Here is a 14,950-nt window from a genome sequence, read left to right on the forward strand (position 1 = left end):
AAAAAATTAGCCGGGCGTGGTGGCAGGTGTCTGTAGTCCCAGCTACTCGGGTGACTGAGGCAGAAGAATGGTGTGAACCTGGGAGGCGGAGCTTGCGGTGAGCGGAGATCACGCCACTGCACTCCAGCCTGGGAGTGAGACTCCATCTCCAAAAAAAAAAAAAAAAGAATTTAAAAAATATAGTTAAAGGAAAAATTCACTGGGCTCTGTGAAACAGGTTAAATATGTAACCACTTCAAACAGAAATGACTTAGTCCTCTCATGTAGTTCTGAAAATGTACTAACATCCCATTTTCCATATCAAAAGCACATAATTTCATTAGCAGAAGCCCCATTGTTTTATACTTAAAATCACCTCTGATCCTCCAAAGTTTATGCAGTTACCAAACTACTATTTTAATAACATTTTGACAGCTTTATTAAGATATAATTTATATACCATAAGATCCATTTAAAGTATATAGTTCAGTGGCTTTTAGTGTATGCAGAGTTGTGCAACTGTCACCACAATCTAAATTTAGAACATTTTCATTACTCCAGAAACAACCCCAGTAACCATTTATAGTCACTTCCTATTCCCTCCCCCGCCCAGCCCTAGGCAACCACTAATCTACTTTCTGTTTCTATTTATTTTAATAGCATTTCAAACTTGTAATATTATTGTTCTCATGCCTATTCTAGGTCGTTGGCTCAGAGGTTTAAAAGCTCTTAAACTACCCAAATTTACAAGTCCTATGACGTCCTCATTCAGAAAACATTCAAATGATGGTTTCATGATGTTATGATAGTTACATCTTCTAAGAGTTTTTGATCTGGAGCATGTGTTTCAAATTCTGTTTGTACTACTACTAAACTCACTTAATTAGAAGAAGTAAAATCATTCTGTCGAGACTCAAAAGTGAGTTTGTTCTGTTTGTGTTAACGATTCCAGGCTTTTGATGGTAGGAATGGCTTTAGCAGTCTTCTGTGGCACACCATTATCTTAAACAGTAATGTCACCTTCCCCACTGTCTTCATCCTTTGGCTCAAAGTTTGGTTCAGTCTGCTGTGGATAGGCAAGAAGGCTATTATCAGCAGATTGGCTGGAGCTGCCAGAAGTCTGACTGTTCCCAGTAACATTATTCTCCTGGTTGCTGGTCTCACTATTAGGATGAAGTGGCTGCTGTTTGCAGTCATCATGTCTGTTTACTTGATTGAGACGCTTCCCTGAAGCTTATGTACCATCAACTTCTAAAAACTTCATCATTAACATTTCATAGTTCTGTGCTGTGAGCCAGGCCTGGAACAAGCCAGGATATAAAAGTTCCCTGGGATGCTCTCTAAGCCATGTGGTGTCTCCCTTAGGCTAAAACCATCTTGGATATAGAATCCTAGGGGATGCTTACTTCCTGGTAGAACATCCACATCTATGATTGAAGACACAGGTCTGAAGTCTTAGGGCATAGCAATGACTGGACATAACCTTTTTCTGTGGTTGACAAAACCACAGAAAGAGAGATTTTTTGTTTTTTTGAGACGGAATCTCTCTCTGTCACCCAGGCTGGAGTGCAGTGGCTCGATCTCAGCTCACTACAAGGTCCGCCTCCCAGGTTCACGCCATTCTCCTGCCTCAACCTCACGAGTAGCTGGGACTACAGGCGCCCTCCACCACGCCTGGCTAATCTTTTGTATTTTTAGTAGAGACGGGGTTTCACCGTGTTAACCAGGATGGTCTTGATCTCCTGACCTCGTGATCCGCACGCCTCAGCCTCCCAAAGTGCTGGGGTTACAGGCGTGAGTCACTGCGCCCGGCCAGAAAGAGAGATTTTAAGTGACAATATTATTAAAGACATTCTGGAGAAAAAGATCACCTATAATCCCGTCACCTTAACATTTTCCCGATTTATTTAATATTACTTTCCGAGTCTTGTCTGTAAGTATACATTTTCACACAGTGGCAGTCTGGCATGCATTCTACCTTATATCATTTTCCCCATTAAAATAGCCTTTGTTCTATGTATTTGAAAACATTGGCCGGACGCAGTGGCTCACGCCTGTAATCCCAGCACTTTGGGAGGCCGAGGCGCGGATCACGAGGTCAGGAGATCGAGACCATCCTGGCTAATACGGTGAAACCCCGTCTTTACTAAAAATACAAAACATTAGCTGGGCGTGGTGGCACGCGCCTGTTGTCCCAACTACTCGGAAGGCTGAGGCAGGAGAATCCCTTGAACCTGGGAGGCGGAGGTTGCAGTGAGCCGAGATTGAGCCACTGCCCTCCAGCCTGGGTGACAGAACAAGACTCTGTCTCAAAAAAGAAAACCTTAAGGCTGGGCACGGTGGCTCACGCCTGTAATCCCAGCACTTTGGGAGGCCGAGGCGGACGGAGCACCTGAGGTCAGGAGTTCAAGACCAGCCTGACCAACATAGAGAAATCCTGTCTCTACTAAAAATACAAAATTAGCCGGGTGTGGTGGCGGGCGCCTGTAATCACAGTCATTCAGGAGGCTGAGGTGGGAGAATCACTTGAGCCCGAGAGGCAGAGGTTGCAGTGAGCCAAGATCGTGCCATTGCACTCCAGCCTGGGCAACAAGAGAAACTCCGTCTCAAAAAAAAAAAAGAAAACCCTAATAATAATTTTTAAAAAAAGCAACTGGGCACAGTGGTTCATGCCTGTAATCCCAGCACTTTGGAAGGTCGAGGCAGGTGGATCACCTGAGGTCAGCAGTTCAAGACCAGCCTGGCTAACATGTTGAAATCCTGTCTCTTCTAAAAATACAAAAATTAGCCAGGCGTGGTGGCGGGCACCTGTAATTCCAACTACTTGGGAGACTGAGACAGGAGAATGGCTTGAACCTGGAAGGCAGAGGTTGCAGTGACCTGAGATCATGCCATTTCACTCCAGCCTGGGCAACAAGAGCAAAAAACTCTGTCTCAAAAAAAAAAAAAAAAAGGAGAAATAGAAACTTTTGTGTCATCTACAGACACCAGGGTTTTGTATGTGCCTTTGTCTCTGTATCCCCCACCTCCACATTCCCACATTCTCGCTAGACTAGCTGTCAACCTCCTCTCCTTGGCACCTCCTGGTGGCTCTCTTTACACGGTTGACTGGACTAAATGTCTGTACGTACATGTATACTGTAAAACCTTACATATTACCATTGTTGAATCTCCCAAACCCTTCATTTAAACATGCACCATTGCTAGCTGGTCCTTTTTGTCCCATTTTTTGCTTCCATAGTGCTATTTTCCCAACTACTGTTACCCTTAAGATTCCTGACTGCCCAGCCACTTTATACCAAAAGCTTTCTTTGACATTTTTCTCTTTCCATGCCTTCCTGCCTTTCCACATACCCAGTACAAAGCCTGAAGATGCTTTCACAGAGAAGCCTTAAATTATCCCAGCATACTTTATTGCACCCACACTTTTTCACTTCAAAAACCTTTTTGTCACCCTTGTCCAATATTCGTACCCTATTTTCTTCTATATTCTCAATTCTTCTGCTCCATATTTACTTGTTTTCTGTGGTATCATTTTCCCCTCCTCCATTTCACTTAGATCCTATATTTTTTTTACCCTATCTTACCCTTTTTGTTTGGTGCCTTCCTCCAAAACCAAGGTTTCTGTCGTTCATCAGTCATCCTTCCACCTTTCACTCTTAAACTCTCTGGTAATTCTGTTTTTTCCTCCTTCTCAAAAAGCTCACACTTTGCTAATGTGCATATATTGTTCACTTGAGTGCTTCTAAATAAATATTTACTTTTCAAAGGAGTGAAATCTGAACTATTAGCATGGATGGAAACAACCTCTGGGAAGACAAGATCTCCACTCAAAAGCTTCAAATTGAGATTCTCCTGCTCATGTTGAATGATGGTTTTATCTAATATTTTCTGAAATAGGGTGACTACTTGAACTACACAAAATTGTGAAATGAGAATATCTTTGATTTTATACTTTTTTTTTTTCTTTTTTTGAGATGAAGTCTTACTCTGTCACCTAGGCTGGAGTGCAGTGGCACAATCTCGGCTCATTGCAACCTCTGCCTCCCAGGTTCAGGTGATTCTCGTCCCTTGGCCTCCCGAGTAGCTGGGATTACAGGCGTGTGCCACCATGCCTGGCTAATTTTTGCATTTTTTGGTAGAGATGGGGTTTCACCATGTTGACCAGGCTGGTCTTGAACTCCTGACCTCAAGTGATCCACCCACCTTAGCCTCCCAAAGTGTTGGGATTATAGGCATGAGCCACTGTGCCTGACCACTTACATCTATTTTGATTGACTTGAAATAAAATTTAACACCCCAGAGAAGGCAATTCTCATGTGTTTTGAATTATACTGAGCATTAATTCTTCAGGATAATTATAGACTTGGAAATGTTTAATCCAGTCTCCTAGTCCATGCTGAAGCTCCTTTAAGTGATAGGAGGAACTCATAATCTACAAGGCAACCCAATCCATTTGTTGCTATATCAATTGTTATAAAGCTCATCCTTGGGTTAAAATCGGCTGTTTATAGTTGTATTTAATGACCTTAATTCTGCCCTCAAGCTATACAAAATGTGGATCTCTTTTCTACATGATAACCTTTTAGATATCAGTCTATCCTCCCTACCCTTCCCCTCACAATTTTTCCACCCTTTGCGATAAATATCCTTTGCTATTCTAACTATTTCTCATATGATATCATTTTTATCATCCCAATTGCTCCCTAAGGACATTAAACTTTGTTAATGTCCCTTCCAAAATGTATTTGGAACTGGAAATAATATCCCTTGGTAGCTGAATTGGATCTGGATGTTGCACATCTGGACACTAATGCAGCCTGAAGTTGCTGTAAGTTTTTTAGTCAACTTGTAATGTTGGCTCATGATGAATTTGTAATTAATTAAAATTCCAAGGTTTAATCTGGAGGATTGCCTTTATGTGATTTTTTCTTAAACCAAGTCTCCATTTTCTTTTAGTTATGCAACAGATTTTTTTTTTTTTTTTTTTTGAGACGCTCGCTCTGTCACCCAGGCTGGGGTGCAGTGGCACGATCTCAGCTCACTGCAACCTCCACCTCCTGGGTTCAAGCAATTCTCCTGCCTCAGCCTCCCAAGTAGCTGCAATTACAGGAGTCTGCCACCACGCCTGGCTAATTTTCTTTGTTTCTTTTTTTTTTTTTTTTAAGTAGAGATGGGGTTTCTCCATGTTGGTCAGGCTGGTCTTGAACTTCTGACCTCAGGTGACCCACCTTCCTTGGCCTCACAAAGTCCCGGGATTATAGGCATGAGCCATTGCACCCGGCCCTTTTTTTTTTCTTTCTTTCTTTTTTTGAGATGGAGCCTCACTCTGTCGCCCAGGATGGAGTACAGTGACATGATCTTGGCTCACTGCAACCTCCACTGCCCGGGTTCAAGGGATTCTTCTGTCTCAGCCTCCCGAGTAGCTGGGATTACAGGTACCTGCCACCACGCCTGGCTAATTTTTGTATTTTTAGTAGAGGTAGGGGTTTCACCATGTTGGCCAGGCTGGTCTCAAACTCCTGACCTCAAGTTATCCGGCTGCCTTGGCCTCCCAAAAGTGCTGAGATTATAGGCATGAGTCACCGCACCCGGCCTATGCACCAGATATTTTTTAAAAACCAGATGTAAGACTTTACACTTACCGCTATTAAATGTTATCTCATTAGCCTATCAGGTAGCTTTGGTTTTTTACTTTTATTTTATTTATTTATTTATTTTTTTGAGACAAGAGTTTCGCTCTTGTTGCCCAGGCTGGAATGCAATGGTGCGATCTCCGCTCACTGCAAGCTCCGCCTCCTGGGTTCAAGTGATTCTCCTGCCTCAGCCTCCCAAGTAGCTGGGATTACAGGCATGTGCCACCACGCCTGGCTAATTTTGTGTTTTTTAGTAGAGACGGTTTCACCATGTTGGTCTAGCTGGTCTCGAACTCCCGACCTCAAGTGATTTGCCCATCTTGGCTTCCCAAAGTGCTGGGATTACAGGCATGAGCCACTATGACCGGCTGGTTTTTTTCTTAAGACTAGTCAAGTGCAGAGTGAGAAGAGGGAAAAGAGTAGAACAAGGGGTTTGATCAGCCTTGGTTTCTTTGAATCTTGATTTTTGTCATTCGGTTTATTATGCTGATTCAACAAAGGGCCTTGAAGCTAATGTTGGAATGTTTTCAGACATCTAGGAAATGATAATTCATCAAAAGTCATGGAGACTATTCCAAAAGTTTTATGCAGATATAACTCAGCTGTTGAGGTATGAGTTAATACCACTATAAGTTGACATGGCCAGGAAAGACAAGTCCATTGCCAGCTTGCTTTGTGTTGAACATTACTCCAAAAGAGATTAAATTCTAAGACATATTGTGTCAACATAAAGGCAAAAGAGCTGGCTAATTCTTCTCAAGAAATCAATGGCTCGACCTTTTGGCTCATGCCTGTAATCCCAGCATTTTGGGAGGCCGAGGCGGGGGATCACCTGAGGTCGGGAGTTCAAGACCAACCTGACCAACCTGGAGAAACCCCGTCTCTGCTAAAAAATACAAAATTAGCTGGGCATGGTGGTGCATGTCTGTAATCCCAGCTACTTGAGAGGTTGAGGCAGGAGAATCGCTTGAACCCAGGAGGCAGAGGTTGCAGTGAGCCAAGATCACGCCATTGCACTCCAGCCAGGGCAACAAGAGCAAAACTCCATCTCAAAAAAAAAAAAAAAAATCAATTAATGCACATATAATATAGAGACAGAGTCCTTGTTACCATTATTTTGCCTTTGACAAGTTTATATTGAGCACATTATCAGGCAATGTGGGAGATTCTGGAGAACCAGGTTTGCCTCATAGCTAGGGTTACCATATGCTCTAGTTTGCCTGGGGCAACCCTGATTTATGCCTGTTGTCCCAGTGTGATTATTGCTAGTGTGATTTTTCACTTTGAGAAGTGTCCGGGTTTGGAAGATAAATTATCTTGCTATCCTTCTCATAACCTAATGGGTTCTCTTTAGTATTTTATCTGGGTTAAAATTACACAGCTGTAATTTGGCAGCTCTAATAAGACTGCAACAATACTTATCTTCCATTTGAACAGATTGTTACTTGACCAAGGGGAAGTTTTGTTTTTTTTTTTTTTTGAGGCTGAGTCTTGCTCTGCTGCCCAGGATGGAGTGCAGTGTTGCGATCTCGGCTCACTGCAAGCTCGGCCTCCTGGGTTCACGCCATTCTCCTGCCTCAGCCTCCCCAGCAGCTGGGACTACAGGCGCCCACAACCACGCCCGGCTAATTTTTTGTATTTTTAGGTGAGACGGGGTTTCACCCTGTTAGCCAGGATGGTCTCAATCTCCTGACCTCGTGATCCGCCCGCCTCGGCCTCCCAAAGTGCTGGGATTACAGGCATGAGCCACTGCGCCTGGCTACCAAGGGCAGTTAATAGCAAAAGTAACTGCAGGGCACATGTATGTCATGGGCAAAAAAAAAAAAAAAAAAAAGCAATTAAGGTTTGCAGGTACTTAGAGTTTCTCCTGAGCCACTCTCTAGAGGGCAGTGTTACATATATATCTGTAATTATCCAGTTACAACAAAAAAGGGGATCTGGTTCATGCATGAAAATCATAAATATTTCATACTCTTAAAGAACACATTGGAACCAATATTATGATTAAAACATATTTTGCTAAGCAAAGAAATATTAAAATTAATTCATTAACATTCTGAACATTTTTTAATTTGTAAAAACTGAACTTTGATGCCTTGAATATATAATGATTCATTATAACAATTACGCACAGACTTTAATAATCTGCATATTTTATGCTTCTTTCATGTTTTTCCTAATTAATGATTTGACATGGTTAATAATTATAATATATTCTGCATCACAGTTTACATATTTATGTAAAATAAGCATTTAAAAATTATTAGTTTTATGCTGCCTGCTTAAATATTACTTTCCTCAAAAAGAGAAAACAAAAATGCTAGATTTTACTTTATGACTTGAATGATGTAATGTTAAACCCTAGTATTTAGAATTAGAATGTTTCTTAGCAGTTGTGTAGTTATTTTTATGTCATAAGTGATAATTTGTTAGCTCCTATAACAAAAGTCTATTGCTTGTGTTTCACATTTTGGATTTCCTAATATAATGTTCTCTTTTTAGAAAAGGTGGACAAGTCCTATTTTCAAGAGAAGATGACTTTTAACAGTTTTGAAGGATCTAAAACTTGTGTACCTGCAGACATCAATAAGGAAGAAGAATTTGTAGAAGAGTTTAATAGATTAAAAACTTTTGCAGATTTTCCAAGTAGTAGTCCTGTTTCAGCATCAACACTGGCACGAGCAGGGTTTCTTTATACTGGTGAAGGAGATACCGTGCGGTGCTTTAGTTGTCATGCAGCTGTAGATAGATGGCAATATGGAGACTCAGCAGTTGGAAGACACAGGAAAGTATCCCCAAATTGCAGATTTATCAATGGCTTTTATTTTGAAAATAGTGCCACGCAGTCTACAAATTCTGGTATCCAGAATGGTCAGTACAAAGTCGAAAACTATCTGGGAAGCAGAAATCATTTTGCCTTAGACAGGCCATCTGAGACACATGCAGACTATCTTTTGAGAACTGGGCAGGTTGTAGATATATCAGACACCATATACCCGAGGAACCCTGCCATGTATAGTGAAGAAGCTAGATTAAAGTCCTTTCAGAACTGGCCAGACTATGCTCACCTAACCCCAAGAGAGTTAGCAAGTGCTGGACTCTACTACACAGGTATTGGTGACCAAGTGCAGTGCTTTTGTTGTGGTGGAAAACTGAAAAATTGGGAACCTTGTGATCGTGCCTGGTCAGAACACAGGCGACACTTTCCTAATTGCTTCTTTGTTTTGGGCCGGAATCTTAATATTCGAAGTGAATCTGATGCTGTGAGTTCTGATAGGAATTTCCCAAATTCAACAAATCTTCCAAGAAATCCATCCATGGCAGATTATGAAGCACGGATCATTACTTTTGGGACATGGATATACTCAGTTAACAAGGAGCAGCTTGCAAGAGCTGGATTTTATGCTTTAGGTAAACTTTATTATAAAACCAATAAATAGCTTCCCATCTTTGCCAGGGCTCGTAAAAAGTAAATAGATGCCCTTAGCCCCCTGAACTGGTAAATATTTAGGTATAACTTGGCACGATTATATATATATCCGTATTATTCTGTGAACTCTTATGTTGAACCTGTAATGTAACTACTGAATTTATGTGAAAAAGACTACCATATTATGAGTCATGCTTCTCTTCATGTAATTGTTTTTAGGAAGTAGATAACTTGCAAAAGATGGTAGCATCCCCAATAGCAAAATGGGTCTAATAGTAATATTAACCATCATTTATTGAGCACTTCCTGTAAGTAAATACATATACCTCATGCATTTTCTCTAAACTTCACAGTAACTTCTTTTTTTTGTTTTTTTTTTTGTTTTTTTTTTGAGACGGAGTTTCGCTCTTGTTGTCCAGGCTGGAGCGCAATAGCGAGATTTAGGCTCGCTGCAACCTCTGCCTCCTGGGTTCAAGCAATTCTCCTGCCTCGGCCTCCTGAGTGACTGGGATTACAGGCATGTGCTACCACGCCTGGCTAATTTTGTATTTTTAGTAGAGACAGGGTTTCTCCCTGTTGGTCAAACTGGTCTCAAATTCCTGACCTCAGGTGATCCACCTGCCTTGGCCTCCCAAAGTGCTGGGATTACAGGTGCATGCGCCACGCCTGGCTAATTTTTGTACTTTTAGTAGAGACGGGGTTTCACCATGGCCAGTCTGGTCTCGAACTCCTGACCTTGTGATCCACCCACCTTGGCCTCCCAAAGTGCTGGGATTACAGGCATGAGCCACCGCGCTCGGCCATATGAGTGCTTTCAAATGGACTGTGGTAGACATGTCAGGAAGGGCCGTTGGAGTGATTGCTTCTAAAGATATTTTTTTAAATTATACCATTATATATTTGACCCATTTATTTTAAGATTGAATAATGCCTATAAAATATTGGTTATTTCAAAAGATTTTATTTATGTACCATCATATAGTAATCTTGAAGGTTTGTTTAGTGTCATGTTGCTATAAACTTAGAGAAACTTGTCTCATAATTTCATTATATAGAACTTTAATGTTACTAATACTTGGAACATAACATCAGTTTTAAAGTTTCACAGTTTGAAACAGTAAGTACAATATTGGTGGCCCAAATAACATACTAAAAAGACAGTATGGCTGGGCTCAGTGGCTCACGCCTGTAATCCCAGCACTTTGGGAGGCTGAGGTGGGTGGATCACCTGAGGTCAGGAGCTCAAGACCAGCCTGGCCAACATGGCGAAACCCCGTCTCTACTAAAAATACAAAAATTACCTGGACGTGGTGGCACGTGCCTGTAATCCCAGCTACTCGGGAGGCTAAGGCAGGAGAATCACTTGAACCCAGGAGGCAGAGGTTGCAGTGAGCCAAGATCAAGCCATTGCACTCCCGCCTGTGCAACAAGAGTAAAACTTCATCTCAGAAAAAAAATAGTAATAATAATAAATAAATAAATAAATAAATAAATAAATGAAAATAAAGTATGCCAGGCACAGTGGCTCACGCCTGTAATCCCAGCACTTTGGGAGGCCGAGGCGGGTGGATCACTTGAGGTCAGGAGTTCAAGATCAGGCTGGCCAACATGGTGAAACCCCATCTCTACCAAAGATATAAAAAATTAGCCGGGTATGGTGGCGCATGCCTGTAATCCCAGCTACTTGAGAGGCTGAGGCAGGAGAATCGCTTGAACTCGGGAGGCAAAGGTTGCAGTGAGCCAAGACTGAGCCATTGCACTCCAGTCTGGGGAACAGAGCAAGACTCAGTCTCAAAAAAAAAATAAAAAATAACAATTTTAGTTTTTAACATAAAACTTGGCAGTTTTATTTTTGTCTTCTGTAAAAAATACCTCAGATTGAATCAGTGAATTTAGTGTGTATTTCTTCCTCAAAGGATAAAGATCATATCTGTTACTTAGATGTGAATTTGAATGTCTTGTTTTAAGCTGCGAGATTTTCATATTTTTCAGATGTGCTTAATTTTTAGGTGTTAAATGAATATTTTTGTGTAAGCTTCTAATTGCACAAATACATATATTCCTGTGTGTTTTCGTAGGTGAAGGTGATAAAGTAAAGTGCTTTCACTGTGGAGGAGGGCTAACTGATTGGAAGCCCAGTGAAGACCCTTGGGAGCAACATGCTAAATGGTATCCAGGGTAAGATATTTAATTGTTCATTGTACAGGCAAGTTGGATAGCATGCAGTGGGAGACTTGAATTACTTTTTACCTCAACTATTTTTGCCTTCACTATGGCTTGAAATTCATGCTAGGTTTATAAAAATGAGGAAGGTTTATAAGCCTTCTCTGATGACCAAAACATTCACTGTTTATGTGTCATATCTATGACATTCAGAATATCCCATTTCTTTTTTTTTTTTTTTAACACAGAGTTTTACTCTCTTGCCTAGGCTGGAGTGCAGTGGTGCAATCTTGGCTCACTGCATGCTCCGCCTCCCAGGTTCAAGCGATTTTTGTGCCTCAGCCTCTTGAGTAGCTGGAATTACAGGCACCCGCCACTGCCACCATGCCTGGCTAATTTTTTTTTTTTTTTTTTGATATGGAGTCTCACTCTGTTGTCAGGCTGGAATGCAGTGGTACGATTTTGGCTCACTGCAACCTCCGCCTCCCGGGTTCAAGCGATTCTCCTGCCTCAGCCTCCCAAGTAGCTGGGACTACAGGTAAGTGCCACCATGCCCAGCTAATTTTTTGTATTTTTAGTAGAGACAGGGCTTCACCATGTTGGCCAGGATGGTCTTGATCTCCTGACCTTGTGATCCGCCCACCTCGGCCTCCCAAAGTGCTGGGATTCTGGCTGATTTTTGTATTTTTTAGTAAAGACCAGGGTATCACCATGTTGGCCAGGCTGGTCTTGAACTCCTGACCTCAGATGATTGGCCTGCCTCGGCCTCCCAAAGTGCTGGGATTACAGGTGTGAGCCACTGTGCCTAGAGTTATCCCACTCTAGATTATCCCATTTCTTTTTCTTTTTTTTTTTGAAACAAGAGTTTTGCTCTTGTCGCCCAGGCTGGAGTGCAGTAGTGCTATCTCAGCTCACTGCAATCTCTGCCTCCTGGGTTCAAGTGATTCTCCTGCCTCAGCCTCCCAAGTAGCTGGGATTACAGGTGCCCACCACCACGCCCGGCTAATTTTTTGTATTTTTAGTAGAGACGGGGTTTCACCATGTTGGTCAGGCTGGTCTTGAACTCCCAACCTCAGGTTATCCACCCACCTCAGCCTCCCAAAGTGCTGGGTTTACAAGCATGAGCCACCGTGCTTGGCCTCTAGATTATCCAATTTTTAAATACAAATTAGAAAATGTGTGCTTTTTTATTGTTGGAAGTAGGCTCTTTTATGATCAGCATGAGAGCCCATATTGCCAAGGAGATTCCTTAAGAAGTCATCATACCCCTAGGAAATATTAGTGTATCTCATTATCTCTATGACATACAATTGTTCACATTTTGAGATCTCTGGTTGGGGTGTGGTGGCTCACGCCTGTAATCCCAGCACTTTGGGAGGATGAGGCGGGTGGATTGCTGGAGCCCAAGAGTTCGAGACCAGCCTGGGCAACATAGTGAGACCCTGTCTCTACAAAAAAATATGAAAAACAATTAGCCAGTCATGGTGGCACACACCTGTAGTTCCAGTTACTCATGAGACTGAGGTAAGAGGATCACTTGAGCTGGGGAGGCAGAGGTTGTAGTGAGCTGACGCCATTGCACTCGGTGCCACTGCACTCCAGCCTGGGCAACAGAGTGAGACCCTGTCTCAAAAAAAAAAAAAAAAGAAAACGAAAACAAACAAACAAAAAAAACAGCCGGGCATGGTGGCTTACGCCTGTAATCCCAGCACTTTGGGAGGCCAAGGTGGGTGGATCACCTGAGGTCGGGGGTTTGAGACCAGCCTGAACAACATGGAGAAACCCTGTCTCTACTAAAAATACAAAATTAGCCGAGCGTGGTAGCGCATGCCTGTAATCCCAGGTATTCGGGAGGCAGAGGTTGCAGTGAGCCGAGATCGTGCCATTGCACTCCAGCCTGGGCAACAAGAGTGAAGCTCCGTCTCAAAAAAATAAAAGTAAAAACCCAAACTTAAGAGCGATCATTTGAAAAGAAATCTTAGCCTTAAACAGCTTTAAAAATAAATATTGAAAAGCCTAAAAGAATTCCATTTAAATGGGCAATTGGTTAATTCTTTAAATAAAACCTGTTAAGATGGGCGTGGTGGCTCATGCCTACAATCCCAGCACTTTGGGAGACTGAGGCAGGCAGATCACTTGAGGTGAGGAGTTTGAGACCAGCCTGGCCAATATGGTGAAACCCTGTCTCTACTGAAAATACAAAAATTAGCTGGGCGTAGTGGTGCATGCCTGTAATCCCAGCTACTCAGGAGGCTAAGGCAGGAGAATTGCTTGAACCCTGGGAGGCGGATGTTGCAGTGAGCCAAGATCGTGCCACTGCACTCCAACCTGGGTGACAGAGCGAGACTCTGTCTCAAAAAAAAAAAAAAAAGTCAAGGTGCTAATTTAATAACTTGTTTTAGAAAGTTCTCAAGTTGATATTTTTTGCTCTACTAACATTAGCATAGGTAACATAACAAAGGGAACTTTTTTAACCTTAAAATGACAATGGGATAGGGATTTGGGTAACATTTTACTTTGTGGCTCCTTAGAAGTACTGAAAAGCAAGTTAATGGAATTAATAGAATTAATATGATGGAGATTATATCTTTGCTTGTACTTCACTAATTTATCAGCTACTAAAGTTTAACCTTTTAATTGTTTAGGTGTAAATATCTGTTAGAACAGAAGGGACAAGAATATATAAACAATATTCATTTAACCCATTCACTTGAGGAGTGTCTGGTAAGTCTCATTATATAATTTATATTTTCAAATTTATATTTCAAATTATATTTTCATTATGTAATTTATATTATATCATTTGTTTATAGTTATTTCTTCATGCAAAATTCTCAGTATATTATAAATCAATATATGTATACATTACATGAAAACACAAATTTTAAGTTAAAAACAAAATAATAAATGTATGATGGGCTTTAAGAGTGAGAGCTAGCCAGGCACAGTGTTTCACACCTGTAATTCTAACATTTTGAGAGGCCAAGGCGAGAGGATCACTTGAGCCCAGGAGTTTGAGATCAGCCTAGACAACATAGTGAGACCCTGTCTCTACAAAAAATTTTAAAAACTAATTAGCCAGACTTGTGGTACATGCCTGTAGTCCCAGCTACTTGGGAGGCTGAGGCAGGAGGATCGCTTGAGCTCAAAAGGTCAGAGGATTCAGTGAGCCATGTTCATTCCACTGTACTCCTGCCTGAGAAAGGGAAACCCTCTCTCTTAAAAAAAAAAAAAAAAAGAGAGAGAGAGCGCGCCTAAAAAGTGTTTCTTATTCTTTACCTGAAGTAAATTTGTGAAAAGATAATCAGGATGAACTGATTTAAATATCACTGTAGGCAAAAATGGGCTTGAAGAACTAAAATACTAAAAGTCCCTTAGCCTTCTGAAATTAGATCTTCGTATAATGTGCTTTGTACTCAAAAGTAGTTTTAAACTTTTTGCAGACATTATTTAAAATCTTAAAAATATATCTAAATTGATAGGATGGGTGCTGGGTGCAGCGGCTCACACCTGTAATCCCAGCACTTTGGGAGGCTGAGGCGGATGAATCACCTGAGGTCAGGAGTTCGAGACCAGCTTGGCCAACATCATGAAACCCCGTCTCTACTAAAAATACAAAAAATTAGCCAGGCACGATGGCGCTCACCTGTAATCTCAGCTACTGGGGAGACTGGGGCAGGAGAATTGCTTGAACCTGGGAGGCTGAGGTTACAGTGAGCTGAGATTGTGCCACTGCACTCCA

General features: G+C 41.7%; 1 protein-coding gene and 1 pseudogene across 1 annotated transcript in view; one reads left to right on the forward strand and one right to left on the reverse strand.

Annotated features, from left to right (window-relative positions):
• The window catches only part of XIAP (X-linked inhibitor of apoptosis, E3 ubiquitin protein ligase), a 73,320-nt gene that overhangs the window by 39,683 nt on the left and 18,687 nt on the right, over positions 1-14,950 (forward strand). Inside the window, exons 2-4 of the mRNA XM_012001515.1 lie at positions 8,118-9,026; positions 11,124-11,223; positions 13,854-13,936. Of these exons, the coding sequence (XP_011856905.1) occupies positions 8,150-9,026; positions 11,124-11,223; positions 13,854-13,936 (1,060 nt within the window). The 5' untranslated portion in view covers positions 8,118-8,149. The remainder of the gene's footprint in view (positions 1-8,117; positions 9,027-11,123; positions 11,224-13,853; positions 13,937-14,950) is intronic.
• Positions 772-1,482, reverse strand: LOC105554880 (annotated as a pseudogene).

This window comes from Mandrillus leucophaeus, unplaced genomic scaffold (genome assembly GCF_000951045.1).
Source record: "Mandrillus leucophaeus isolate KB7577 unplaced genomic scaffold, Mleu.le_1.0 Scaffold661, whole genome shotgun sequence".
NCBI lineage: Eukaryota > Metazoa > Chordata > Mammalia > Primates > Cercopithecidae > Mandrillus > Mandrillus leucophaeus.